Genomic DNA, 27,802 nt, shown 5'->3' with positions numbered 1-27,802 from the left:
AATGGCTTAGATCATGAGCAAAGGTATTATCAGTCCTAGGAATCCAAGAGCAAATCCAATCTGAGAAAATGTTAAGAGTCGCTAAAACGTTAGAAACTATACTTCTAATTTCCCACGAGATGAATGTGGGTGCAAAATGGCTTATACTAGTAGCAAAGCATTGCAGCGTAACCGGATTTTCGTTAATCCTCTTTTAGCAGCCATGTTCAAGGCAAAGAGAGCTGCTTGAGCCTCAGATTGGATCTGTGTGTCTTCATGTGAGATCTTGAACCAAGATAATGATGACGGGTTGTTTGGGTGGTGTAGAACTCCAAAAGGACACAATCTACTGCTGTTCCAGGTTGCATCTGTGCTGATAACGTTCCAATCAGATCCTGTGGGTATTCTTGATGGCTCTAGCTGCAGAACTGGATTTGGTATGTTGTCTTCTTCTTGCACCACGTGCCGTTTTCCTCTGATGTGATCCATGTAGCGATTCTTGATGCTCTTGATAGTTTCATGAAGATCTTTCTGTTTCCCTACATGCAAGACATTGTTTCGTGAGCTCCACAAATGATAAAAAATGATTGCTGCATATAAGGAAAAATTGGCCCTGTCATTAATGTTCATTATCAAAGAATGTGGGGGGCAGACAACAAAGTTTATTAACTCCCTAGCAGTGGAAGATGGGATAAGATCTGTCTGCATATCCCAAGGTGATTCCCTCCAAGCAACACGATAAAAGAGACAATCGCCGTAGAGATGCTCTAGTTTGTCGGAGCTGGTTTGGCAAAGAGGGCATGGGTTGTTCTCTTCGCTAAATCAAGGGAGGCATTCACTGGCTATTCTCTAAAGATGGAGTTTAAATCGTTCATGGATTTTGAGGCTCCAAATGGCTTTCCACATAGTATCGTTTTGAGCTTGGAATCTATGTTGATCAATTAAATAGAAGGATTTGACAGAGTGCTTCCCTGAAGTGGTAGGAGTCCAATTTGTCGAGTCCTCGTAGTCTTCTTGGGGGAGGTGGATTTTGAGGATGTTCTGCACTGTTTCTTGTTCAAAGAGATATGTGAGTAGTGGAATGTTCCATATTTTTTTGTTGGAATATCATCAAGTCACGTAACTTTAGCTCCGGGTTTGGATCAACATTTGGTCTAGGGAGGGGCTTATGATTTTGCATACCTACGAGTCTAGCCAAGCGGAGATGGACCAGCCATTACCTATTGAGGAGCATGTACTTACCTGGATGGTTTGCTTGCACCATTGTAGACCTTTCCATATTGGAGATTGAGAGCTGCGATTGGAGGAGTTTAGGAAATTACCATACTTTGCCTTTACTGCTCTACCTGCAAGGCTATTGTTGACTTTTGTTAAAGCCCATGCAGTTTTGGAGAGCATTGCCTTGTTCGAGTCTTTTGCTCTTCGGAACCCAAGGCCTCCTTTAGACTTCGGTTGGCATATGGTATCCCAACTCTTGGAGCATAGTAGTTGCCCTCTTCTTTGTTTGTACCCTACCAGAACCTTCTCGTCACTTTGTCTATTGTGCTTAGGGTGGCTTTTGGAAGTCGGAAAAGTGACATCCTGTAGATTGGGGTGTTGTTGACCACCGAGTTGATTAGGGTGGCTCTACCCGCCCAAGAGAGTGATTTTGCCTTCCATAATGCCAGTTTGTTTTTTATCTTATCAATGAGAAATTTGAAGGATTCTTTTCTTTTCCTCTTGATGAAAAGAGGGTTACCCAGGTATTTGGTGTTGTCCTTCAGTTTTCTTATGCCAAGGATGGATTTTGCATTTCTTCTTCCACTTGCCGTGGTGTTCTTGGAAAAGAAGAGGTCTGATTTGGTACGGTTGACCTCTTATCCCGACCAGGAGCAAAATTTGTCGAGGATGCACTTTACATTCCTGATGTTTGCATCCGTGGCTTTTGAGAGAATAAGGAGATTCCACATCTGCCGTCGCTTTTGATGTTTACATTCCCAATGTTTACATTCTTCTTCTTTATAATACTTTTGGGTTTCCATGGATTAGAAAAGTTTAATGATTTTTCAGTTTTGACGGGAGTTAAGGCTTTGGACGTTCATGTAAGGGACATTTGGATTTATGTGTTAGAGATATTTTGGACTTCCATAAATTAAGGACACGTGGGCTTACGTAATTTAAGTAGCATCACAATATTATGTCATTTTTCGTATAGTCCATTAATAGTGACTTAAAAAGACTTTCGATCAAAATGTAACTTCATCTAGATTGACATAATCTATAACGAATCATGTTAAATTATTCGGTAAATTAAGTTGGTTGGTTGCATTGTGTCAAATGGAACGCCTTAATTATGTAACATAAGTGCATCGTTACTTGTTTTTTAAACTTAAGTGAAAGTTTTGCCCAAGATTTTAATAGAATTGATGTTCTCTTGAGTTTTTAAAATTTTTTGGACATGTTGTAATTTCTATCTCAACTTTTTTAACCTCCCAAGGTATAATTAAGTTAACTTCATTTATAATTATATAAATATAATAAAATAGAGAAAAATTTTAGTCTTAATTATTACAAAGTTTTTTCTTTTTATTTCTCGATAATTATCTTAGTAATATTTTTTAAACATAAAAAAGAAACTCTTCTAACACCACTTGATATAAATATAACATAAACATATATTTATATATTATATACGTATTTTACCTAGACCACCCACTTATAGATACAATTGATATACACATACATGCACATAATAATCATATAAATTATTAAAGTGATTAGCATATTAAATATTTTCAGGGTCAAGTGCTTGAGTATTTGTATTTTAAGTTAGTTGGCAACAATATTTTGTTGTTCTAATAAATTAATTTGGCAAAATTATACTTTTGAGGCCACCAATTGTAATTTTTATGATTCACAATTTAACTATTTAAATATAACACACAGTAAACATTGCATGCATTCTTTAGTCAAATGCTTTGGATATTCCGAATTTTAATCAATTTATATTGTTAGGCCATAAATTTCTTCTTTTTTTTTCTCATGATTTATGGAGTGTAGATACTTAAAATACTATAGGCATATTATACTTATTTTATATTTTTACTTTTATCTGATTTAATAATAGAATAAGGGTTAAACATTAATACACATTTAATGTGCCAATTCTACTTTACTGTACATATATTGATTGATTGATTTTAATTAATTAATATATAAATTATGCAAAGATGATTGAGGTTTTACTACATCTTAATTATGATTTGCAGTACATATGGATATAATTATAAGGAGAAAGAAGGAAAAGAATAAAAGGAGAAGGAAAAAAGTAAAAGAATATTATGTAATTATTTTCATCTAATTACAAAAATAATCTTCGTTCGAGTATACATCTCAGGCATTCTCAAAAAGTCTAAAGCATTGAGTATAATACACAAACAGATAATACCAAGTCCTGATGCGACTGCTCTCACATCCATTAAGCAAGTGAAGCCCTGCCCCTACTATCCTTTCAAGCTCTGCCCAAGCATTCGCTGGTCATTGTCCTAGCCTATATCTCGCCACGAGCTTATGTCTTCAAATTCTTAGTTAAGGTACCGCCCTGAATAAAAGCTTGGATGTTATAAGAGAAATTTTTTGAAATGCAAGGACATCCTATATTTTCTCCACAAGCAGTGCTATAACGACCAGTACAGCTGGAATATATAAGAGGAATTGATGGGCATGGCACAACAGAGATGCGATGATAATGTAAGCGGATGCCAATTCAAGAATAAGCTTAACCAGAACATAGCAGCAATCAATATCAATAGCAGAAAAAAATGCAAGCAGACATCAGTTTGCTGGCTTACACACAGAATTAGCATTCTGCACATATCCATAGAAGCAACTAGCATGTAGGAAGTCAGAGGTAATTTGGAATGAAAGATAACAAATGACTGTCTGAGAATATTAAGATATCAGGGATGAATAAAATCCATGGAGTTTCAATCAGAGGTAATTAATCCTTAAAATTTTCTGTCAATCACCACTAAACATGCAAATTCTTGGGCAGAACCATACTATTTATAATGAGACGTGACCAACATTTGATCAATCAGGCATAATGCTTACCTTTTAGCACAGGGGGGGAGGTCACCGAATCGTGACTGTTAATCGCCTACGCTTTAAAACCATCCATCCATCCTCACAGGATCTACATTCAATATCACAAGGTGATCTAAGTTTCATGCCTCACATGTCCAATCTACTCAGCCAGAGTATGCTACTACATGAGTCCCCCGATTGAGCATAAAGCAATAACTGGCATTAAGTAAAGTTCAATTAGCTGCGGAGAGAAGTTGATAGCATGTGATTGAGAATCATAAACTAAGACTCGCATTCACCGGGTTCTTGGCAATTCTCAACTAGCATTGTGTAATGACCTGCTCCAAAAAATCAATGTACATGATAAATAAGCAGATGCAGAAAAAAAAATCATGCCTCGATATGGCAATGATATTGATGAACAAAACAAATAATACCACCGAAATGGAAAAAGTTAAAAAATGCTTTTGTTTCTCGACCTCTACTAACAACCAGGAACTGGGTTGCCAACTGTAATGTAAATCGTAACTAATGAAAAAATAGCAAGTTATTCAATTAATTGAAGCTCATGCTTCTGACTTTAAATTCTTTTAGAGATGGCATTGAAATTCTCAGCAGCATAACAACCAAAATCCAGTCCCTTCTTTTTTCCTTCTTTATTTGTTTAAAGGGGAGAAACCAAAAGAATCCGGCATTTTACATGCACAATAAGGTTATCAAATGTTTCTCGGCGCAGAGATATATAGAATCAATATCTCTATCTTTGAAATCAATTCCATAATTAGAACATGAATGGAGAAGTATATTCTGCAATTCCACAGATAATTAAGACATCAAACTGAAGTTTTTCAATTAATCCATGGAAATTTAGTTTCATGTACACAGAACGAATCGCACTTGAAAGAACTCATCTAGCAAAGGCAGATACTCTGGTTTATCTCTATCTTTGAAATCAATTCCATAATTAGAACATGAATGGAGAAGTATATTCTGCAATTCCACAGATAATTAAGACATCGAACTGAAGTTTTTCAATTAATCCATGGAAATTTAGTTTCATGTACACAGAACGAATCGCACTTGAAAGAACTCATCTAGCAAAGGCAGATACTCTGGTTTACCTATCATGGAGAAAAAGAAAAGGAGACAGTTTCCCTCTCTGCGTCAAATACTCATTGTTGACATCATAACATGATTATGGACCTAGAAAGAAAGGGTCCGATTCCATTTAAATGAAACTATACAAATCACATATAGTCTCCAAACGTTGAACACACCATTGAAAAGAATATGAAATTTCAATTAGGTCATTGAAAAGTTTCCATTTTGACCAAATATCAGCAGCATGAAGATTATCCTTTCAGTGTCAAGCACATATTCTTGCTATTACTATCAAAGCATGATCACGAAACTTCAAAAGATGCATTGCTTCCTTGTAACAGTACCTGTAACGATGAACCCCCTTTGAAAGATTTTATACTTTTCAACCAGAACACCAAAAGGTTCTGATTTTGACCAAACATCACCATCAGCCAGAAGGAAATGATGCTTAAGAACACTAATTACGCAGTGAACTAAACTCAGTGACTACTGAAAATGGCTTTGCAGGAGCAAGATAAAGGCGAGCTTTTCCTCAGAGAAACACGAAGGCAGAAGGTGAATCTAAATGGAACGTTTGATGCTGCTCAAGGGGGCCTTTATTATTATGGAAAAGAGCAGATTATTAACAGCGGACTCTATATTCTGCGAAAAGCTGCATACAATTGAAAGTACAAGTGTATTCCAAAAGAGCATAATCATTATCAGCGGACGCTCTACATACTATCAGCAGATACACATCATCACAAACTTTCCTTAGAATTTGTTCAACTAGTAAAGATTTAGTACAGGGCGAGATTTATTACCATAAGTAAAACAGGTAATGTTAGTGACTGAGCACATACCATGTTTACAACAGCAGACAAAACCCTAAAGTCCTGCTGTTCCAACCAACCGTGGTTGTAAATGCAATGCAATATGCAGAGAGTCAGTAAAAGCAAGCAATTCCCTCGGGTCAAAGCAGCTCAAACACTGATTTTGTCTACCGAAAAAGAGTATGCTTCCCTCAATCAATTTCAACTTCTGTCACAGTTATCCCTCCCAGTCTCCCGATCAATAGTATGGGATAATAAGACAATGCAAAAATACTAACTAGGACAGAAGATGCAACAGCACCACAGACAGATACTAGCAGAAGCTAGCTAGTTAACCACCAATATTACACAAACCAATCCAAGCCTCCTAAAAGCTTGTTGCAAAATTTTACGTTGCCTTCCTATCCTAAGCCCTGATTTCTGCTATTGTGAACTAGATGGATTAGAGACCGACTCCCAAAAAAAAAAAGAAGGGCAGTGATACTGCAATCCTCTACTTGTTTACTATCAAGTTCCAACACGAAGAAGATTCGAATCCTGGAATTGATTGATCTTCCTGAAGCAGCAGTACAATACCATCCGAAAATTGAGGAAAAAGAAAGAGAGAGATGCAGAGAGCCCTGGTTTAGTTACTTAACATGGTGAGTAGGTGATCGTCTCTTCTTGCTGCCGCACGCAACACTGGAGATGAGAGACGGGAGATGGTGGCAGAAGTTAACTTGTTTCACATTTATCGCCTTCGTAACTCCCTGCTCAAGCATAGAAATCGAACAAAAAGAAATTCTAAATTTAAGAAAGAGCAATCAACATAAGTATAAGACTGAAAAACAATCAGGTTTTTCAAAACCTACGTTGAGTGGAAAAAATGGGAATGCTATGGTTGCTCATGGGGCTTCCCGCGTGAGCCCTTTCGTCTGGCAAGGTGCTGCTCGGGGGAGGGGAGTGCTCCGGCCGGAGGTGTGTTTCCTGCACTCCTTGCTCTTGTAGTAGGTCCTCTTTGTCTTGGGTACGTTCACCTGCGTTGCATTACCCACTTAACCGCGAAAGCCAGCGATAACCACTTCATTATCATTACATTATGCATATTAAAACCACCTGATTGATCTCATATGTATGGACATAAAAAAAGAAACCAAAGAAGACAAGGAGCATGGTCATGCATGCGGCACAATTCCTCAACGATTCCATACTTTCTACGCTAAAGCATCCTACTCCTAAAATCCTGCTGCTCTAACTATCGGTTGGTTGTAAATGCAATGGAATGTGCAGAGGGTCAGTAAAAGCAAGCGATTCCCTGGTTCACAAAGAGCAGCTCAAACGTGTAATCCATCCACCCACTGAATTCGTCTCCCCAAAAAACTGTATGCTTCCCTACCTCAATCAATTTCCAATCTCTCTCACGTCACAGTTTTCCCTCCGGTATCCAATAGCTGTGAGCGGTTCACTAACGCATTGACATTAAAATGCGGACTTTCTTTTCTCGCTCCGCCTTCTTAGCACTCGGTTTGTTCTTTAGTTTTTTCAGCTCATCCATGAACTCCTTCTCCACAGATTCAATGTGGTTCAGTATCTTCTGGGCAGTAGGGATGTCAGAGCAGTCGTTTTCAACGATCTTGGTAGTTATGTCAACCAGAATCTTTCTGACTCTGCGGACAGAAGCTGACGGGCTGCTGGTTGTGGCTAGAGAAGGCTTGGGCTTGGGGTTGTGCTTGATGGGAGTACCTGGGAGACACAGAGACTGAGACTGGGACTCAACGCTAGAGGCAGAGCTTCAAACCCCAAATTCGCGATATGCACTGCAGATTTTGGACAACGGTCTGATTGAATTTTGAAATCTCAGGTGAGGTGAGCTGAGGGGAGGAGAGGTGACGATGATGTTATTAATTTATAGGGTTCCGTTCATTTATTCATTTATTTATTTTAATTGGGCCTTCTGTTTCGAATTCATTAAAAAATATTTTCGCATATAAATAGAGAAAAAATGAGATTTGATATTAAAAAAATTAAAAAAACATCAAAAGAGATTTGATATAAAGCCGAATGAAAGTCTGAGGATATTAATATTTTAGAATATTTATTTTAACATTATGATAATTTCTTGAGCAAAATATTATATGAAATCATTTGACAATCCTAGTTTTGATAGTAATCTAAATAGATTGTTACGGATATTATACTTTCCAACTTTCATTTTAGTGTTGGATAATAATAATAATAATAATAATAATAATAATATTATTATGTTATGATAATTTCTTCAGCAAAATATTATATCAAATCACTGGACAATTCTTATTTTAAAATTTTATTTAAATAGATTCTTACAACCGTTAATATAACAACATGATATCATCCCCAATTTTAACAGTCATTTCATTCTTTTAGTGAAATATATAAATTCGCAATCTGATGATTCATTATTTTTGTATCATGATCATTACATAGTGTAAAATTGAGGATGAAAAGAACTTGATCAATATAAGTTTATATCAAAGTAGACAATCTTTTTCTAAAAAGTAATTTAACAATAAATTTGAACAAAATAAACACGATTAAAACCCGTGTATCCCACAGGCAAAGACAATTACATTTCGAGGAACACAAAGAAGAAGAGATGTTGACACCAAAGAATTACCTTAAGGGAAACATATGAGTGTGCGGCAAGATTGAATGTGAAAATGCATATCGCCTTAACTGCCACGAAACCTTAGTTGCTTCTTAAGAGTGAAACTATTGTGGAGATAATCCAAAGAACTGAGGCGACTCGAGAGCGAGCAAGTACAGAGAGCAGGCCAATTCGAAAGTTATAAAGAGAATAGTGAGGAGATTAACCACGTGTCCGCTTGGGCAAAGCTTGCAACCCCTCGACCGGTTACTATTATAAAAATTAAAGGAGTAAATTTTGTTGTTATTGAATTTCCATTGGGTTGATATATACCTAAACCTATTACCACTTAAAAGCTTAAGTTATTAATCGATAATACCCAAGCGTCATATAAACTCATACTTTCATTTTTATTTTTATTTTTCATGTGGGATCACAATGTGTTCCCTTTCTTCTTTCCCCTTGAATTTTCCTGTGTGTGAACATAAACCGATGTTTTGTTCCTCAGGTTCTGCATTCTGATAACTTAACTGTAAATTTTGGATTTGAGAAGAGTATATATGAATGTGGAGACGAAGGAAGATTGCAAGGGCTTTTCCCTTACTCTCTTTTGTTGCTCTTCTAAACTCCTTATTCCAACTCCTACAGCATCTCTTCTGCCCATTCATTTGCAAGATAGACTTCCAGATATCAACAAAGAAAGGACATCCAAAAATGATATATTCCTCGGTCTCTTCTGCAAAACCACAAAGAACACAAATTGGATTCACATCTCTCTTCCATCTTACAATCATGTCCATGGTACTTAGCCTGTTTCTTATATAGCATGCCATGATATGAATTTATTTCTTGGAATGATTGGTGGCGCCGCCCAAAGAAACTTTTGCCAATCCATCAAATCTCTATCAACTCAAATTTGCTCCAATGTAGAAGCCATTGTGAAGATCCCTTTGGGATGAGCTAACTATATAACCTTATCCTCCCTATTTCTACAAGGACTTTCCTGAATTGTAGCCATCTTAGGGATCTGCTTCTTCTCCAACTCCATCCATCCATCCATCCCTCACCTTCAATAAGTTGCAGAAACTCTAGAATCTTTAACAATACCAGTACTCCAAAACTCCTTGGCTGAAAAGCTTCAAATAATGGGCTTTGAGGATGCCAATTATCAAACCAAAACCAGTTCCGTCTCCAATTCGGTATTTGGTCAGTTGGAAACCACTGCTCCTAAGCTTTAGAATCTTTGTGAGAGCGTAAGAACATGAAACTTTGGTATCCCAATGGATTAAAAGTTCCTATCTCTTAACACGTAAGCTTTTTGTCCATGCAATCCATAAAGATCCATCCTAATGAGAAGCCATATTACCTCATCACATAGGCCATATTCCATGTATGAAGTTGCTTTATGCCAGGTCCCCCTTCTTTCCCCGACGAGCAAACTGTATCCTAAGCAGCTTTCAACACAATTGCAGGAACATCTTTGTCTTTTCAAAGAAAAGCCTTGCATTTTCTTCGACAACTCTCAGGACTTTCTTAGGTAAAACGAATGCTCTGCACTAGAAATTAATCATTGAGTGTCGCACAGAATGAATCAGCTACAATCTCCCTACATAAGTCGACTTCTTAGTTGTCAATGAGTTAATTCCCAGAGCGATCCTCTCCACAAGGGGCTTACATTCCTTATCTGAAAGTCTACAAGGAACCAGATGAACTTTGTCCCTTATCCCAACGTTGTTAATTTGATGCCACCATCTAGTCCCAGGGGATAGTTGGTGAAACAAAAATTGCAACGTTTGGATACCTCAGGCAAAAAAATGACGTTGAGATAGATCTAAGAATATCTGTCAACATTAGGGTATGTGGTGCAATAAACCCCACAACATCCTTTGACCGAACATCCCTTACTTTAGCATGAAAATCCTCTACTTTAGCCTAAAAGTCCTCATGTCTAGTATTGTTTACTCTCCTATCCCCTTCTTTTTCTACTGTACTCCACGACCAAATCCGATTTCACCGGACTTTTCGTTCAGGTTCGATGGTGCCTACTCCTCTACAGATTCACTTTCCTTCTTGCTATTATTTTTATGCTATACTCCACGCCCAAATCCAAGTTCCAAGATTTTTTCGTGCAATTAGAGGTAAATCAACAAAATATGAACAACTAGTTCCGATCTTACAAATGATGTCATGGCTTTCTCTGTGTTAAGTTGGTGATTCGGTTTATTCTTACATGTTATTTTTTCCTTCTGATTCATGCATCTTTGTTGAGACTCTTGGGCACAATAAATTTGTACGTAATTCTTAGGTGATACATATGCCGTGAATCGGACGCAAATGCCTCTACGATCAACTATAATTTATGTTAGTGATATGCCCTAGAGCTTGATTTATGTATTTGGATAATTCCTTTTATGGCAATAAAGTTTATTCTATTATTCGTATATTGTCTATGTTTATTATAACAAAGTTCTTAAAATATTTTGAATGCTTCATTCTTAAGAGTTAAGAATATGAGTGACGAAGTAATTCGGTAAGAATATCTTTAAATTGTTCACGATCGTAGGAGACTTAACTGAACATTATTTCTCCAGATAGATCGTCACCTCTGTCTATTTCCATGATTAGTATACAGATACTAATGAAGATGGAGTAGTGAGTCTCATGCTATTTGATAACTGTTATCATGACAGATATGTGGATACTTATATGATAAGTAGTCGAACGTGACGTGCAGATAATATTCATACGGTAATTTACTAATGTCAATGAATGTTATCTGGATCGTATTAGTGCATATAGTCCTTAAACCTGATATGGAACGCTATCTCAAGTATAGGTGATTAGGATTTGCTACTACTATTATATTTGTGCTTAGCATAATTACTTAGCAGATAGTGGTTCTAGTTAGTTATACTTGGAGTTAGGTGTCCGATCAAGATGGGATCCGCTAACCTGAGTAAATAGGGAAAATATCCTATGGCTATGAGTTTTGTTCTGGATCGAGAAATCCTCGGCCGGGGTAGATAGACTCGAATAGAAAAGACTTTCTGTTCAAGTACTACAGATCTAAGAATGAAATTAGAGAGTTCATGTAATCGGCTATAGAGTTCGGCATTTACCGTAACTCTGGCTACATCTAGATCTTGTAGTGAACGGACTCAATGCACGGTATACACGATCAGAGGTTCATCAGAATGTTTCAATTATACATTCGTCATCATTTGGATTGTCACGATATGCTGCTTGGTGTTACTCGTGAACTTTGGGAACCATTGGCATTTTGGGAATTATGCTTTTGGTTACAGAAAAAGTTTCTGGTAGTGTCAAATGAGTTGATACTATAATCCCATTGCCATTTGATGATGAACCTAGTTAGTCACACATATTGAGCGTGTCTAAACCGAGAAAAAAATTAATTCTAATTAAGGAAGTTAATTAGAAATTAATTATCGAACGAGGCTAGCAATGTGGTTGCAAAGGTACTAGCACATCCTGAAGCCGAGTTCAATAACAAGGATAAACATAATTAAGGAAATACGATAGTTTCCTTATTTGAAGAGTTTTTGTAAATAGATCGTCTATTGATAGAAACTCGTGTCAAGGACTTATTTGATCTTTCTTTCTTACAACAAGGGCAAGTCATTGGATGACTTAAGTGTGAGGACTCATTTGTGATTTATTAATTAATGTGGATTAATGAATAATTACATTTTAGTCCCTCGGGTAAAGATATATATAGATATATTCTTACAAATAACCCTAGAGCGCGATCTATTAATAAGACCCGATATATTAGAGAGAAAGAGAGGAGGCTTCAGCTGAAAAATTACAGCAGCTCAGCCACATTATTTCCGAGGCAATTTGAAGTCTTCCTCATCTTCGGTTCGGTGTTTTCGGTATTGTCCTTGACATCCTTGAAGAAATCCTTTTATTCCGTGACGATTCCGTTCGAGACCGGTGACCTAGATCGGAGTGTACGGGTCGAGAGGAGCTCAATCTCGGTGGAGACGCGCTCGTGTGGACGAGCTAGAGACTAGACACTTGGACGGTTAATTTAATCGACTCGAATCGACAAGGTTAGTATAAAAGTCTAAACTTTACATGTAGATTCGATATGTGATGTTATCTATTCGTTTAGAAAGCGATTCTTATTTAAAGATGTGATCTTGAAGTTTTGACTAAACGAGCACGCGATAAAAATTTGATTTTTACGTTATTTAACTTTTCCGCTGCGCATGTGCTCGGTATTCTAACAGTGGTATCGGAGCCACCCTTCTAATCGATTGGATACATGATTTGTGCCTAATTTTGGTGGTTGATTGTGATTTATTGATTTGTTTGATAAATCGATATCGAATCCGTCACGAGGATTTGTTTTTCGTGACTAGCCCTAGACATTACAATTGGATTGACTAATTTTAGGGCAGGGTTGAGTAGATCTTTAGTGTTGACTATTTTTCGGGCAATCGTTGCATGCTCGGGGGCTTCTAGATCATGGCCAGCAGCAACTTCCATGCAGTTGTTCAGTAATTTAAAAAAAAAAAAAACTTGCTGGCTTGCCCCCAAGGATTAGCTACTATTTTGGGTGATTGTCACATGCTCGTTGGCTGCTGTGTGTTCTAAGTGGCTGCTGGGGGATTCCTGATTGCTTCGGGCAGGAGCTGAAAGTTTTCGGGCCACTCCTGGAAGCTCGATTGCTGGAGATAACACCTGGCATGTTGCTAGTTGCTTCTCGAGGCAAGTTGCTGAATTGTTCAGCGGCTGTGGATGTACTCGTGGCTAGTGTTTACTGTCTTGGGTGACTAGAGCAAATTGGTTGCTTTTGGTTGTTCTTGGACAGAGCGTGGTTGTCAGGTGGCTGCAATTTTCAAGCCAGAAGTGGCTGAGATATCTTGGCTGCCCCGAGCCGGTGGCGGTCACTTAACGAGCAATTTCGATATTTTGGAAATAAGATTTCCGAAACAACTAATTACCAAAATTGTTTTCGTAAAATTTGATTTTATGGAAATTGAATATTTGATATCCTATTCTAATGAGATTAGAAATTTAATATTTGATATCAAAAAGGAATTTTGAAGATACACTAGATATATGATATATTGTATATTTTCAAAATTGGAAATTTCCTAATATGAGATATTTTGATATTTTGTAAAGAGTTACAAAATTGGCACGAAATTATGCTATTAGTTTCCTATTATAAATTTCGAGCATGGTGTGTGATTATGGATTTTAGGAAAATTTTGCTTAATTCTCGTGGCTCTAGGATTAGGCTAATAGTAAATCCATGATCGTGCTTTTATCGATTCCGAGTATAAATTTATGCATGTGATGTGTGAATACAGATAATGTGCAAAGTGAAACCGAATAGTAATTAGGTCACCTAAAAGAAAATCTTCCAAATTAAAATATTAAATCGAGAATGGCATGAGGTTGCGAACCTTTGTCATGGCTCTCCACCAAAGCATTCTCCAGAGAGTTTTAATTTGTTTTGTTGTCGGTCGTGGACACACGGGGGCATGAGACAAACTAAGAGATCTTTTTGCATGAATGTTAAAACAAGTGATGTTTTAGATTGTTGGTTGCCAATAACGGTAGGCACCTAAGGTAGCTGATATCTAGGGTTTGGTGGGTCAGACTTAACTATGCATGATGGACCAATAACGGCAGGCACCTGAGGTCCAGAGTACTAGGAGCCGAATTAATTGAGCCGTATATAGAGATGTACTGAATAAAGAGTTGTTCACTTAGAGAATACTTGTTTTCAATAATGGCAGGTACCTGAGGAAATTAGTATTCTATGAGAATTCAATCACCCGCTAGGAATCTTTCCCGATTAGGATTCCCGTTTCCTATTTTGGAAGTGTAGGATTCGAAAAGATAGTGGGAGACCATTTTGATTGAAAGTCCATGATCATTATGGTTATATATATACATAAATTCATTAATTTAATCTTGTTATTTTCTGCAGTAATGATAAGTATGAAATCTATGAATCCACTCTCGTGCATACTGAATAATAATAGGCTCACTGGGCCTAATTTTTCGGACTGGCTCCGTAACCTGAACATTGTCCTGAACATGGAGGCTCTGGGATACATCCTAGAGACTCAGGAGATTGAACTTCCTGGCGGGGATGCTACGAGTGATCAGCAGGACGCATATGGTCAGTGGTTTGTTGATGACACGAAGGTCCGCTGCTATATGCTTGCTTCCATGAGCAATGAGTTGCAGAAGCAACATGAGAGCATGAAGAGTTCTCGTGAGATCTTGAAGAATCTCAGGGAGCTATATGGGGAGAATAGCAGGACCGCACGATATGAGATATTGAAGGAATTATTCCGTGCGAGAATGCAGGAGGGAACTGAAGTCATAGCTCATGTGCAGAAGATGATCAGGCTGATTCAACAGCTTGAGAAGCTTGAGTTCTAGATGGACAAAGAATTCCACGTGGATTTAGTTCTTCAGTCTCTCCCATATTCTTTCTTAGGGTTCATTGTGAACTTTCACATGAACAAGTTATCATGTTTGTTGTCCGAGCTGCTGAACATGTTGGTCACTGCACAAAATGCTATGAACAACAAAAGGAAGGATAAGAAAGTCGTTCTTGTGGTTGGTACTTCTTCCAGTAAGACTGGGAAGAAGAATAAGAAGTCCAAGAAAGGCTATGTTCCTCAACAATTAGCAGGGGTGTCCAAGAATAAGGGCAAGGCAAAGGTTGCTGTAGATAAGGGAACTTGTTTCCACTGCGGCAAGGATGGACATTGGAAGAGGAACTGTCAGTGGTACCTCGCCTCGTTGAAGGCAAATAAGGGAAAGAAACCTTTAGAAGGTATTTCTATCTCTTGTTATATTAGTTCCAATGATTCATATAGCTCATTTACAACTTGGGTTCTTGATACTGGTGCAAGCTCACATGTTTGTACCTCTATGTAGGGGCTAGCAAGCAGTAGGGTCCTCGGAAGGAATGAGGTTCGCCTAAAAATCGGCAATGGAGCAAGTGTTGCGGCCAAAGCTGTGGGGTCAATTTCATTACATATGGATGGACAGGTTTTATTTCTAGATCGTGTTTTAGTTTTACCAAACGCCTATCGGAACATTATTTCTATTTCTAGTTTGACTAGAAGTGGATACTTATTTGATTTCAGACATGATGCTTGCAACATTTATTATGGTAATAAAGTTATTGGCGTTGATTATTTACACGATGGCCTTTATTATCTTAGAGCTAGAAATGAAACGATTCCGAACACGATTGAGATTAACACCGTATCCGAATTTATTCCAAGTTTAAAGCAACTTTGGCACCTTAGACTAGGGCATGTTGCAGATGATAGGATAAGTAAGTTGGAAAAGATGAGACTTATAGTTCTATTGGGTTCTGAATCCAATTCAACTTGCGAGTCTTGTCTTCAAGGCAAGATGACTAGGACTCCATTTGTGGGACAAATGGAGAGGGCTAAGGAAGTTTTAGAACTCATACATAGTGATGTGTGTGGTCCATTTAGTGAAGTGGCTAGGGGTGGATATTCCTACTTCATCACCTTTACCGATGATTATTCTCGTTTAGGGTATGTTTATCTTATGAAGTATAAACACGAATCCTTTGAAAAGTTCAAGGAATTCAAAGCTGAAGTAGAAAAATAGAAAGGGAAGAGTATCTAGACTTTTCGATCAAATCGAGGAGGAGAGTACATGAGTACTGAGTTTGGTGATTTCCTGAAAGAACACGGTATTGTTTCTCAATTTACTCCACCAGGAACACCACAGTTGAAAGGAGTTTCTGAAAGGAGGAACCGTACCCTGTTGGACATGGTTCAGTCGATGATGAGCTATACAGATCTCCCCATTTTGATGTGGGGATATGCGCTGCAAACCGCGTGTTACTTGCTTAACAGGATTCCAAGTAAATCGATCTCTACCACTCCATATGAGATATGGAATGGTAGGACACCTAGTCTTAAGCACGCTAAGATTTGAGGTTGTCCTGCATTCATTAAGAAGCGGAAGACCGATAAGTTGGAAACTCGGTCCGAGAAAGGCAGATTTATTGGTTATCCAAGTGACAGCCTTGGATACTATTTTTATTTCCCTACTGAGCAAAGGGTTGTTATTAGTAGAGATGCGATCTTTTTGGAGAAACAGTTTGTCCATGAAGGTGGCATGGGAAGACAAATAGTACTTGATGAGGAGTCATCGGTGCCACAGACCGATCAGGCGCCCATTTCGATAGACACTGATAAACCAGTTGAGACACCTATTCAAATTTAGAATGTCACAGAACCTCGAAGGTCTGGTAGGGTAACTCATACTCCCGCGAGATACCTTAATCTCCATGAAAACGTACAAGAGTTGTTCGTTCATGGAGATAATGATCATAGGGATGATCCTACCACTTATGAGGAAGCGATATCAGATATAGATTCTTCAAAATGGCTAGAGGCCATGAAGTCCGAAATGGACTCTATGAGCAAGAACCAAGTCTGGGATCTTGTTGACCCTCCTGAAGGTATAGTACCTATAGGGAACAAATAGATTTTCAAGAGGAAGAATGGTGTTGATGGAAAGGTAGAGACCTATAAAACTAGGCTAATGGCGAAGGGTTATCGCCAGAAGCAGGGAGTCGACTATGAAGAGACTTTTTCGCTTATAGCCATGCTGAAGTCTATCAGAATAAAGCTAGCAATTGCTACGCACTATGATTATAAGGTTTGGCAAATGGATGTTAAGACCGCCTTCCTCAACGGATACATTGAGGAAGACATATTCATGGACCAACCCAAGGGTTTTGAATCCAAGGATAAGTCCAAGGTGTGCAAGCTTAAGAGATCTATTTATGGTCTTAAATAGGCTTCGACGAGCTGGAATCGACGTTTTGATGAGGCCGTAAAGTCCTTTGGCTTCATCAAGAACGAAGATGAACCATGTGTGCATAAGAAGGCTAGTGGGAGCGTGATCGCCTTTCTTATATTATACGTGGATGACATTCTGCTGATGGGTAATGATGTTGGTATGCTCACGTCGGTAAAGGTCTGGTTGTCTAATACTTTCTCCATGAAGGATTTGGGAGAAACAACCTACATTCTAGGTATTCGGATATATTGAGATAGACCGAAAAAATTAATAGGTTTATCCCAAGCCCTGTATTTAGATAAGGTGTTGAAGAGGTTCAATATGCAAGATTCTAGAAGAGGATTGCTCCCTGTGACACGCGGTATCCATCTCTCTAAAGCGATGTCTCCCAAGACTCCGGAGGAGAGAGAAAAGATGGCACATATGCCTTATGCTTCGGCTATAGGTAGCATGATGTACACTATGCTGTGTACAAGGCTGGATATCGCGTATGCTGTTAGTGTGACTAACAGGTATCAATCCAACCCAGGACCTGATCATTGGACTACTGTCAAGAATGTCCTTAAGTACTTGAGAAAAACTAAGGATATGGTTCTGGTATATGGAGAATGTGAGTTGAGACTAGACGAGTTTACAGATTCTGATTTTCAGTCAGATGTAGATGATAGAAAGTCTATCTCCGGTTACATATTCACCTGTTATAGAGGTGCATTTAGCTGGAAGAGTTCTAAGCAAGAGACGACTGCAGATTCTACTACAGAGGTTGAGTATATTGCTGCATCTGATGCAGCAAAGGAGGCAGTTTGGATTCGGAAGTTTGTGACTGAACTCGGTATTGTTCCCTCCATATCTTCACCGGTAGAGTTGTACTGTGATAATACTGGAGCGATTGCACAAGCAAAGGAACCGAGGTCACATTAGAAGTCCAAACACATTGAGAGGAGATATCATATTATCATGGAGATTATCGAGAGAGGCGATGTAGCTGTGCAGAAAGTAGCTTCAGCAGATAATGTCGTGATCCACTCACGAAGGCCATGACGCAGCAACAACTAGAGAAACATCTTGAGAATATGGGTCTTAGATACTGTACTGAGTGGCTCTATTGCAAGTGGGAGATTGTTAGTGATATGCCATAGAGCTTGATTTATGTATTTGGATAATTCCTTTTATGGCAATAAAGTTTAATCTATTATTCGTATATTGTCTATGTTTATTAGAATAAAGTCCTTAAGATATTTTGAATGCTTCATTCTTAAGATTTAAGAATATGAGTGACGAAGTAATTTGGTAAGAATATTTTTAAACTGTTCACGATTGTAGGAGACTTAACTGGACATTATTTCTCCAGATAGATCGTCACCTCTGTCGGTTTCCATGATTAGTATACAGATATTAATGAAGATGGAGTAGTAAGTTTCATGCTATTTGATAACTGTTATCATGATAGATATGTGGATACTTATATGATAAGTAGTTGAACGTGACGTGCAGATAATATTCATACGGTAATTTACTAATGTCAATGAATGTTATATGGATCGTATTAGTGCATATAGTCCTTAGACCTGAGATAGAACGCTATCTCAGGTATAGGTGATTAGGATTTGCTATTACTAATATATTTGTGCTTAGCATGATTACTCAGCAGATAGTGGTCCTAGTTAATTATACTTGGAGTTAGGTGTCCGATCAAGATAGGATTCGCTAACCTGAGTAAACAGGGAAAATGTCCTATGGATATGAGTTTTGTTCTGGATCGAGAAATCCTCGGTCGGGGTAGATAGACTCGAATAGAAAAGAGTTTCTGTTCAAGTACTACAGATCTAAGAATGAAATTAGAGAGTCCATGTAATCGGCTATAGAGTTTGGCATTTACCGTAGCTCTGGCTAGATCGGGATCTTGTAGTGAAGGGACTCAATGCATGGTATATACGATCATAAGTTCATCAGAATGTTTCAATTATACATTTGTCATCATTTGGATTATCACGATATGCTGTTAGGTGTCACTCGTGAACTTTGGGAACCAATGGCATTTTGGGAATTATGCTTTTGGTTACATAAAAAGTTTCTGGTAGTGTCAAATGAGTTGATACTATAATCCCATTGCCATTTGATGATGAACCTAGTTAGTCACACACATTGAGCGTGTCTAAACTGAGAAAAGAATTAATTCTAATTAAGAAAGTTAATTAGAAACTAATTATCGAACGGGGCTTGCAATGTGGTTGTAAGGGTGCTAGCACATCCTGAAGCCAAGTTCAATATCAAGGATAAATATAATTAAGGAAATACGATAATTTCCTTATTTGGAGAGTTTCTATAAATAGATCGTCTATTGATTGAAACTCCTGTCAAGGACTTATTTGATCTTTCTTTCTTACAACAAGGGCAAGTCATTGGATGACTTAAGTGTGAGGACTCATTTGTGATTTATTAATTAATGTGGATTAATTAATAATTACATTTTAGTCCCTCGGGTAAAGATATATATAGATATATTCTTACAAATAACCCTAGAGCGCGATCTATCAATAAGACCCGATATATTAGAGAGAAAGAGAGGAGGCTTCAGCTGAAAAATTACAGCAGCTCAGCCACATTATTTCCGAGGCAATTTGAAGTCTTCCTCGGCTCCAATTCAGTGTTTCGGTATTGTCCTTGACGTCCTTGAAGAGATCCTTTTATTCCGTGATGATTCCGTTCGAGACCGATGACCTAGATCGAAGTGTACGGGTCGAGAGGAGCTCAATCTCGGTGGAGACGCGCTCGTGTGGACGAGCTAGAGACCAGACACTTGGACGGTTAATTTAATCGACTCGAATCGACAAAGTTAGTATAAAAGTCTAAATTTTACTTGTAGATTCGATATGTGATGTTATCTATTTGTTTAGAAGGCGATTCTTATATCAAGATATGATCTTGAAGTTTTGACTAAACGAGCACGCGATAAAAATTTGATTTTTACGTTATTTAACTTTTCCGCTGCGCATGTGCTCGGTTTTCTAACAATTTACTCTGCCATTATGAGGCAGCTCTCACCGCATCTTTCATGTAGCACATTGCTTTGTCTACCGTTTTGCGCTGCGTCTTTTTCGGTCACATTCTGACTGTATATGTCATAAATTATTCAAATTTTTTACGCTAATAAAATTTTGGTAATTCAATTGTTCGCAAACTTATTTGTACCCCCTTTCCATGTCAATAATTCCTGATTTCAGCTTTTTCTTTCTTTCTTTCTTTCTTTTTCTAGCTGTTGTGTTCAGTACATATTTACTGAAAGCTTTGAGCATTGACATAAGGAGAAGAGACTTATCACTTTACCCTGATCCATGTTAAAATTTGACATTTCTATGACTACACCTCTGGTTAATCAACTTCATTTACTTTCGCAAGTCTAGCTTTAGGGGTTCACTTCCTCTAAGGAATAGATCTCGACTCCATTCAGCAAGAAAGGTACTGCGTGCCATGCATATTTACAAGATCTTTCTCTCTAAGTGCCATGACTATTGGTCTATGTCCTGCATTTGTTCATGGGACTGTTGGGACTACCTTAGATGTGAATTATTTGTCTTCTAAATGTTCAAATTTTCCATGTTAACAACATTTTACTTCAAATCGGAACTCCATTATGAGGTAGATCTCAACGATGTTTATGGTTTTACTCAGAAACCCTTTTTCTCATCAACATTCCTTTTTCCATGTTCCCACAGCGTTCCAAGTTACAAGTTCAAATCTTGAGCCTCATTATCGAACAACTCCAACAATCGGAGCCACCGGAAAGAAGATAAAACCCGAGGGCTTCAAAATGCAAATAACAATTAGATCATTTCGAGGCTTCGCTCTTTTACTTATGACTCTGGAATGTTGTGCTTCCATTCCTTTTTCTTGGACGACCAATGTAAAAACAACCACCACTTATTTAAAACCAGTAATATTTCTTTTGGGGATAGATTTCCACTCCATTTAGCATAAATACGTCTACGCTTCAAGCATGTATCTCTCAACGTCGCATAATATTTGCTCTTTATGGAATCTTTCCTTCAATTTTTCTATACTGCTAGCCCCCACGCACGCAGTTCACGCGCGCGGGATCGCTCTCGGCCTTGGGAGGAGATTCTATTATTGCTTTGTATGTCCAAGTCAGTGCAGATTTTTTTTTTTGGTCACATTCGAATCGCTATATCTGTCTTAAAATGAATAGCAATATTCGAATTTCTATTATTTCTTTTCCAGATGGTCAGTGACCAACCTAGGCAAAGTTCAAAACTATATTGAAACCATTTTGTGACACAATGAGCCTACACTTCACAAGAGACTAGCCTAAAGTTATAAAATGATACCCCTCATGATCTCATTGAAGGGAAGAGCACATTGCCGCTCTCGCTCTCTCATTCTCGAAAAGTCATAATGATTAACTCGGAAAAAGTTATAATGATAGGAGACCACTAAGGGAAGATGCTCGTTATCCTTGGGAACAGATGTAATCGGAGCGAACTTGAACTCGATGAGTATCTAGAACCTACATCGATATAGTTAATTTGGGGTATTTTTAAAATTACTTTTGTAATAATACTCCATTGTGCTACCTACCAGCATTCATGCCATGTGCGGTTTAAAATATAATTTTAATTATATTACGCAAAGATGATTGAGGTTTTACCACATCTTTATTATGGTTTGCACTTGCAGTACATATGGATAAAATTATAAGGAGAAAGAAGGAAAAGAATAAAAGGAGAAGAAAAAATGCAAAAGAATATTAGGTAATCATTTTCATCTTTAATCACAATAATATTCTTTGTTCGAGTATACATCTCAGCCGTTCTCAGAAAGTCTAAAGCATTGAGTATAATACACAAACAGATGACGCCAAGTCACGAAGCGACTGCTCTCATCCATTAAAGCCAGTGAAGCCCTGCGCCTACTGTCCTTTCAGGCTCTGCCCGAGCATTTGCTGGTTGTTGTCCTAGCCTATGTCTGCAAATTCTTAGTTAAGGTACTGCCCTGAATAAAACCTTGGCTGTTATACGACAATTTTTTTTTTTAAATGCAAGGACATCCTATATTTTCACCACAAGCAGTGCTACAACGACCAGTATCGCCAGAATATATAAGAGGAATTGATGGGCATGGCACAACAGATATCTAATGATAATGTAAAGTGGATGCCAATTCACGAATATGCTTAAGCAGAACATAGCAGCAATAACTATCAATAGCAGAAACAAATGCAAGCAGACGTCAGTTTGCTGGCTTCCACACCGAATTAGCATTCTGCACATATCCATACAAGCAACTAGCAAGAGGGAAGTCAGAGGTAATTTGGAATGAAAGATACCAAACGAGTGTCCGAGAATATCGAATATATCAGGGAAGCATAAAATCCATGGAGTTTCAATCAGAGGTGGTTAATCCTTAAATTTTCTGTCAATCAAGTAAACATGCAAATTCAAGGATAATAACTGTACTATTATGATGGAACCTGACCAACATCCGATCCATCAGATACTTACCTTCTCGTATAGGTCACCTGATTGTGATTCTTCATCTCGTAGGTTTTCAAACTATCCATCCATCCTCATAGGATCTATATATAAACTACTTCGACATCACAATATCATCTAAGTTTTGATGCTACTACATGTCTTGCAGTTGGGCATACAGTAATAACTGTCACCAAGTAAAGTTCAATCAGCTGAGGAGGAGAGAAGTCACAGCATGTGATTGAGAACAATAAACTTAACAGGAGCTTGACGAGTTGTATGAGAAAATTATGAAGTGCAAGAACATCCTATATTTTCACCACAGTCTGTGCGCTATAACGACCAGTATTTGCCAGGAATACATAGAAGGAATTGAAAGGCGTAATATATATCCGCCCCTTCAAAGATACTGTAATGCCGCTCCACAGATATGCTTAAGCTCAATATAGCAGCAATCAATATCAAAAGCAGAAACAAATACAAGCAGACATCAGTTTGCTGGCTTCCAAACCGAATTAGCATTCTGCCCATATCCATAGAAGCAACTAATGTGAATTCTAGAGGTAATTGAGGAATGACAGATAACAAATGAGTGTCCGCGAATATCTAGCTTGAGAAAATGGCAATAAATCAAGGATGCATAAAATCCATGGAGTTTCAATCAGAGGTAGTTAATCCTTAAACATGCAAATTCTAGGACAGAACCACACTATTTATAATGGGACCTGACTAACATCTGATCAATCAGGCATAATGCCTTTTAGTATAGGGGGAGGTCACCTAACCGTGACTCTTCATCTCCTAGGTTTTTAAACCATCCATCCATCCTCACAGGATCTACATATAAACTACTTCAATATCACAACGTGATCTAGGTTTCATGCCTCACATGTCCAATCCATTTAGCCAGAGTATGCTACTACATGAGTCGGCCATAGAGCAATAACTGGCATTAAGTAAAGTTCAATTAGCTGCGGAGAGAAGTTGACAGCATGTGATCGAGAATAATAAACTAAGACTCGCATTTCACTGGGTTCCTGCCAATTCTCAACTGGCATTGCGTAATGACCTGCTCTAAAATATGAATATACATGTATTATATACAATGATGAATGAGCAAATGCAGAAAGAAAAATCATACCTCGATATGGCAGTGATATTGATGAACAAAACAAATAATACCACCGAAATGGAAAAAGTTAAAAACCACTTTTTTTCCCCGACCTCTACTAACAGCCAGGAACTGGGTTGCCAACTGTCATGTAAATCGTAACTAATGAAGAAAATAGCGAGTTATTCAATTAACTGAAGCTCATGCTTCTGACTTTAAATTCTTTTGCATAAGAACCAACATTCAGTCTCTTCTTTTTCCTTCTTTTTTTGTTTAAAGGGGAGAATCCAAAAGAATCCGGCATTTTACACACACAATATGGTTTACGAATGTTTCTCGGGGCAGAGATATATAGAATCAATATCTCTATCTTTCAAATCAATTCCATAATTAGAATGTGAATGGAGAAGTATATTATGAAATTCCACAGATAAGTAAGCCGTCAAACTGAAGTTTTTCAATTAATCCATAGAAATTCGGTTTCATGTACACAGAACGAATCACACTTGAAAGAACTCATCTAGCAAAGGCAGATACTCTGGTTTACCTATCATGGAGAAAAAGAAAAGAAGGAGACAGTTACCCTCTCAGCGTCAAATACTCATTGTTGACTTCATAACATGATTATGGACCTAGAAAGAAAGGTTCTGATTCCATTTAAATGAAACTATCCAAATCATGTATCAAGTCTCCAAACATTGAACACCATTGAAAAGACTATGGCATTTCAGTGAGTTTATTGAAAAGTTTCCATTTTGACCAAATATCAGCAGCATGATGATTATCCTTTCAGTGTCAAGCACATATTCTTGCTATTACTATCAAAGCATGATCACGAAACTTCAAAAGATGCGTTGCTTCCTTGTAACAGTACCTGTAACGATGAACCCCCTTTGAAAGATTTTATACTTTTCAACCAGAATACCAAAAGGTTCTGATTTTGACCAAACATCACCATCAGCCAGAAGGAAATGATGCTTAAGAACACCAATTACGCAGTGAACTAAACTCAATGACTGCTGAAAATGGCTTTGCAGGAGCAAGTTAAAGGCGAGCTTTTCCTCAGAGAAACACGGAGGGAGAAGGTGAATCTAAATGGAACGTTTGATGCTGCTTAAGGGGGCCTTTATTATTTTGCAAAAGAGCAGATTACGAATAGCGGACTCTCTATATTCTGCGAAAAGCTGCATACAATTGAAAGTACAAGTGTATTCCAAAAGAGCATAATCATTATCAGGGGACGCTCTACATACTATCAGCAGATACACATCATTACAAACTTTCCTTAGAATTTGTTCAACTAGTAAAGATTTAGTACAGGGCGAGATTTATTACCATGAGTAAAACAGGTAATGTTAGTGACTGAGCACATACCATGTTTACAACAGCAGACAAAACCCTAAAGTCCTGCTGTTCCAACCAACCGTGGTTGTAAATGCAATGCAATGTGCAGAGAGTCAGTAAAAGCAATCAATTCCCTCGGGTCAAAGCAGCTCAAACACTGATTTTGTCTACCGAAAAAGAGTATGCTTCCCTCAATCAATTTCAACTTCTGTCACAGTTATCCCTCCCAGTCTCCCCGATCAATAGTATGGGATAATAAGATAATGCAAAAATACTAACTAGGACAGAAGATGCAGCAGCACTACAAACAGATACCAGCAGAAGCTAGCTAGTTAACCACCAATATTACACAAACCAATCCTAGCCTCCTAAAAGCTTGTTGCAAAATTTTACGTTGCCTTCCTATCCTAAACCCTGATTTCTGCTATTGTGAACTAGATCGATTAGAGACCGACTCCCAAAAAAAAAAAAGGGCAGTGATACTGCATTCCTCTACTTGTTTACTATCAAGTTCCAACGTGAAGAAGATTCGAATCCTGGAATTGATTGATCTTCCTGAAGCAGCAATACAATACCATCCGAAAATTGAGGAAAAAGAAAGAGAGAGATGCAGAGAGCCCTGGTTTAGTTACTTAGCATGGTGAGTAGGTGATCGTCTCTTCTTGCTGCCGCACGCAACACTGGAGATGAGAGACGAGAGATGGTGGCAGAAGTTAACTTGTTTCACATTTATCGCCTTCGTAACTCCCTGCTCAAGCATAGAAATCGAACAAAAAGAAATTCTAAATTTAAGAAAGAGCAATCAACATAAGTATAAGACTGAAAAACAATCAGGTTTTTCAAAACCTACGTTGAGTGGAAAAAATGGGAATGCTATAGTTGCTCATGGGGCTTCCCGCGTGAGCCCTTTCGTTTGGCAAGGTGCTGCTCGGGGGAGGGGAGAGCTCCGGCCGGAGGTGTGTTTCCTGCACTCCTTGCTCTTGTAGTAGGTCCTCTTTGTCTTGGGTACGTTCACCTGCGTTGCATTACCCACTTAACCGCGAAAGCCAGCGATAACCACTTCATTATCATTACATTATGCATATTAAAACCACCTGATTGATCTCATATGTATGGACATAAAAAAAGAAACCAAAGAAGACAAGGAGCATGGTCATGCATGCGGCACAATTCCTCAACGATTCCATACTTTCTACGCTAAAGCATCCTACTCCTAAAATCCTGCTGCTCTAACTATCGGTTGGTTGTAAATGCAATGGAATGTGCAGAGGGTCAGTAAAAGCAAGCGATTCCCTGGTTCACAAAGAGCAGCTCAAACGTGTAATCCATCCACCCACTGAATTCGTCTCCCCAAAAAACTGTATGCTTCCCTACCTCAATCAATTTCCAATCTCTCTCACGTCACAGTTTTCCCTCCGGTATCCAATAGCTGTGAGCGGTTCACTAACGCATTGACATTAAAATGCGGACTTTCTTTTCTCGCTCCGCCTTCTTAGCACTCGGTTTGTTCTTTAGTTTTTTCAGCTCATCCATGAACTCCTTCTCCACAGATTCAATGTGGTTCAGTATCTTCTGGGCAGTAGGGATGTCAGAGCTGTCGTTTTCAACGATCTTGGTAGTGATGTCAACCAGAATCTTTCTGACTCTGCGGACAGAAGCTGACGGGCTGCTGGTTGTGGCTAGAGAAGGCTTGGGCTTGGGGTTGTGCTTGATGGGAGTACCTGAGAGCGATAGAAAGGGATTCGGAGCTCTTGGCCCCGGTTGCGATAGTGGCCTATCAGTTTCCCGATCCTCGGTCTCTCCAAGGCGGAGGTGAGCTCTTCTCCCTTCGATTGCCTGGAAGAAAGGAGGGTCAGCACACCCATTAAAATATATACATTCATACATACATACATACATGTAGCTAGAAATTATAAAAACAGAGAGTGAATAGACAGACAGACAGACAAATTCAGTTTCCTCCTCTATCTAATCTAATCTAATATGCATTGGCAAATTAACATCGCCTTCCGACCCTATGCCCTGATTTCTAACTTCCATCAATCAATAGATGGCATGGAATAATAATAATAATAATCATAAGATTATTACACAAATACATGTCTAGGACAGAAGATTCAGCAGTACAAAATATACATGTTTATTATCAAGATTTCAATGCGAAGATGATTCGGATCCCGGAAACGATTGCTATAAGCTTACCATGGAGAGTAGGTGATCGTTTCGAATTGCCTTTGCCGCACGCTACAAGGGGAGGGAGAGGAGAGGACTGGGACTGGGACTGGGAGACACAGAGACTGAGACTGGGACTCAACGCTAGAGGCAGAGCTTCAAACCCCAAATTCGCGATATGCACTGCAGATTTTGGACAACGGTCTGATTGAATTTTGAAATCTCAGGTGAGGTGAGCTGAGGGGAGGAGAGGCGACGATGATGTTATTAA

The 27,802-nt window shown here is 38.3% G+C and overlaps 1 protein-coding gene across 6 annotated transcripts; it reads right to left on the bottom strand.

The window, feature by feature from the left end:
- Positions 1 to 27,802, bottom strand: LOC116211713 (protein POLYCHOME-like). 6 transcript variants are annotated; one of them, XR_004157729.1, is made up of 6 exons: positions 27,081 to 27,146; positions 7,333 to 7,679; positions 6,809 to 6,973; positions 4,072 to 6,706; positions 3,407 to 3,559; positions 1 to 518 (listed from the first exon to the last, which is right to left on the bottom strand). XR_004157729.1 is itself a non-coding variant. In XM_031546210.1 (3 exons), the coding sequence occupies exons 1-3, from the start codon at positions 27,562 to 27,564 to the stop codon at positions 7,402 to 7,404; spliced, it is 396 nt and encodes a 131-aa protein (XP_031402070.1). In that variant the 5' UTR covers positions 27,565 to 27,802; the 3' UTR covers positions 7,023 to 7,401. The 6 variants fall into 6 exon arrangements, 1 of the variants encoding a protein (XP_031402070.1); XR_004157730.1 differs by lacking the exon at positions 1 to 518 and having other exon boundaries at positions 3,280 to 3,559; positions 4,072 to 4,382; positions 6,596 to 6,706; XR_004157731.1 differs by lacking the exon at positions 1 to 518 and having other exon boundaries at positions 3,280 to 3,559; positions 4,072 to 4,153; positions 6,596 to 6,706.

The sequence above is a fragment of the Punica granatum genome, chromosome 1 (genome assembly GCF_007655135.1).
Source record: "Punica granatum isolate Tunisia-2019 chromosome 1, ASM765513v2, whole genome shotgun sequence".
NCBI lineage: Eukaryota > Viridiplantae > Streptophyta > Magnoliopsida > Myrtales > Lythraceae > Punica > Punica granatum.
The sequence above is the reverse complement of the archived record's forward strand: the minus strand, read 5'-3'. Positions and strand labels throughout refer to the sequence as shown.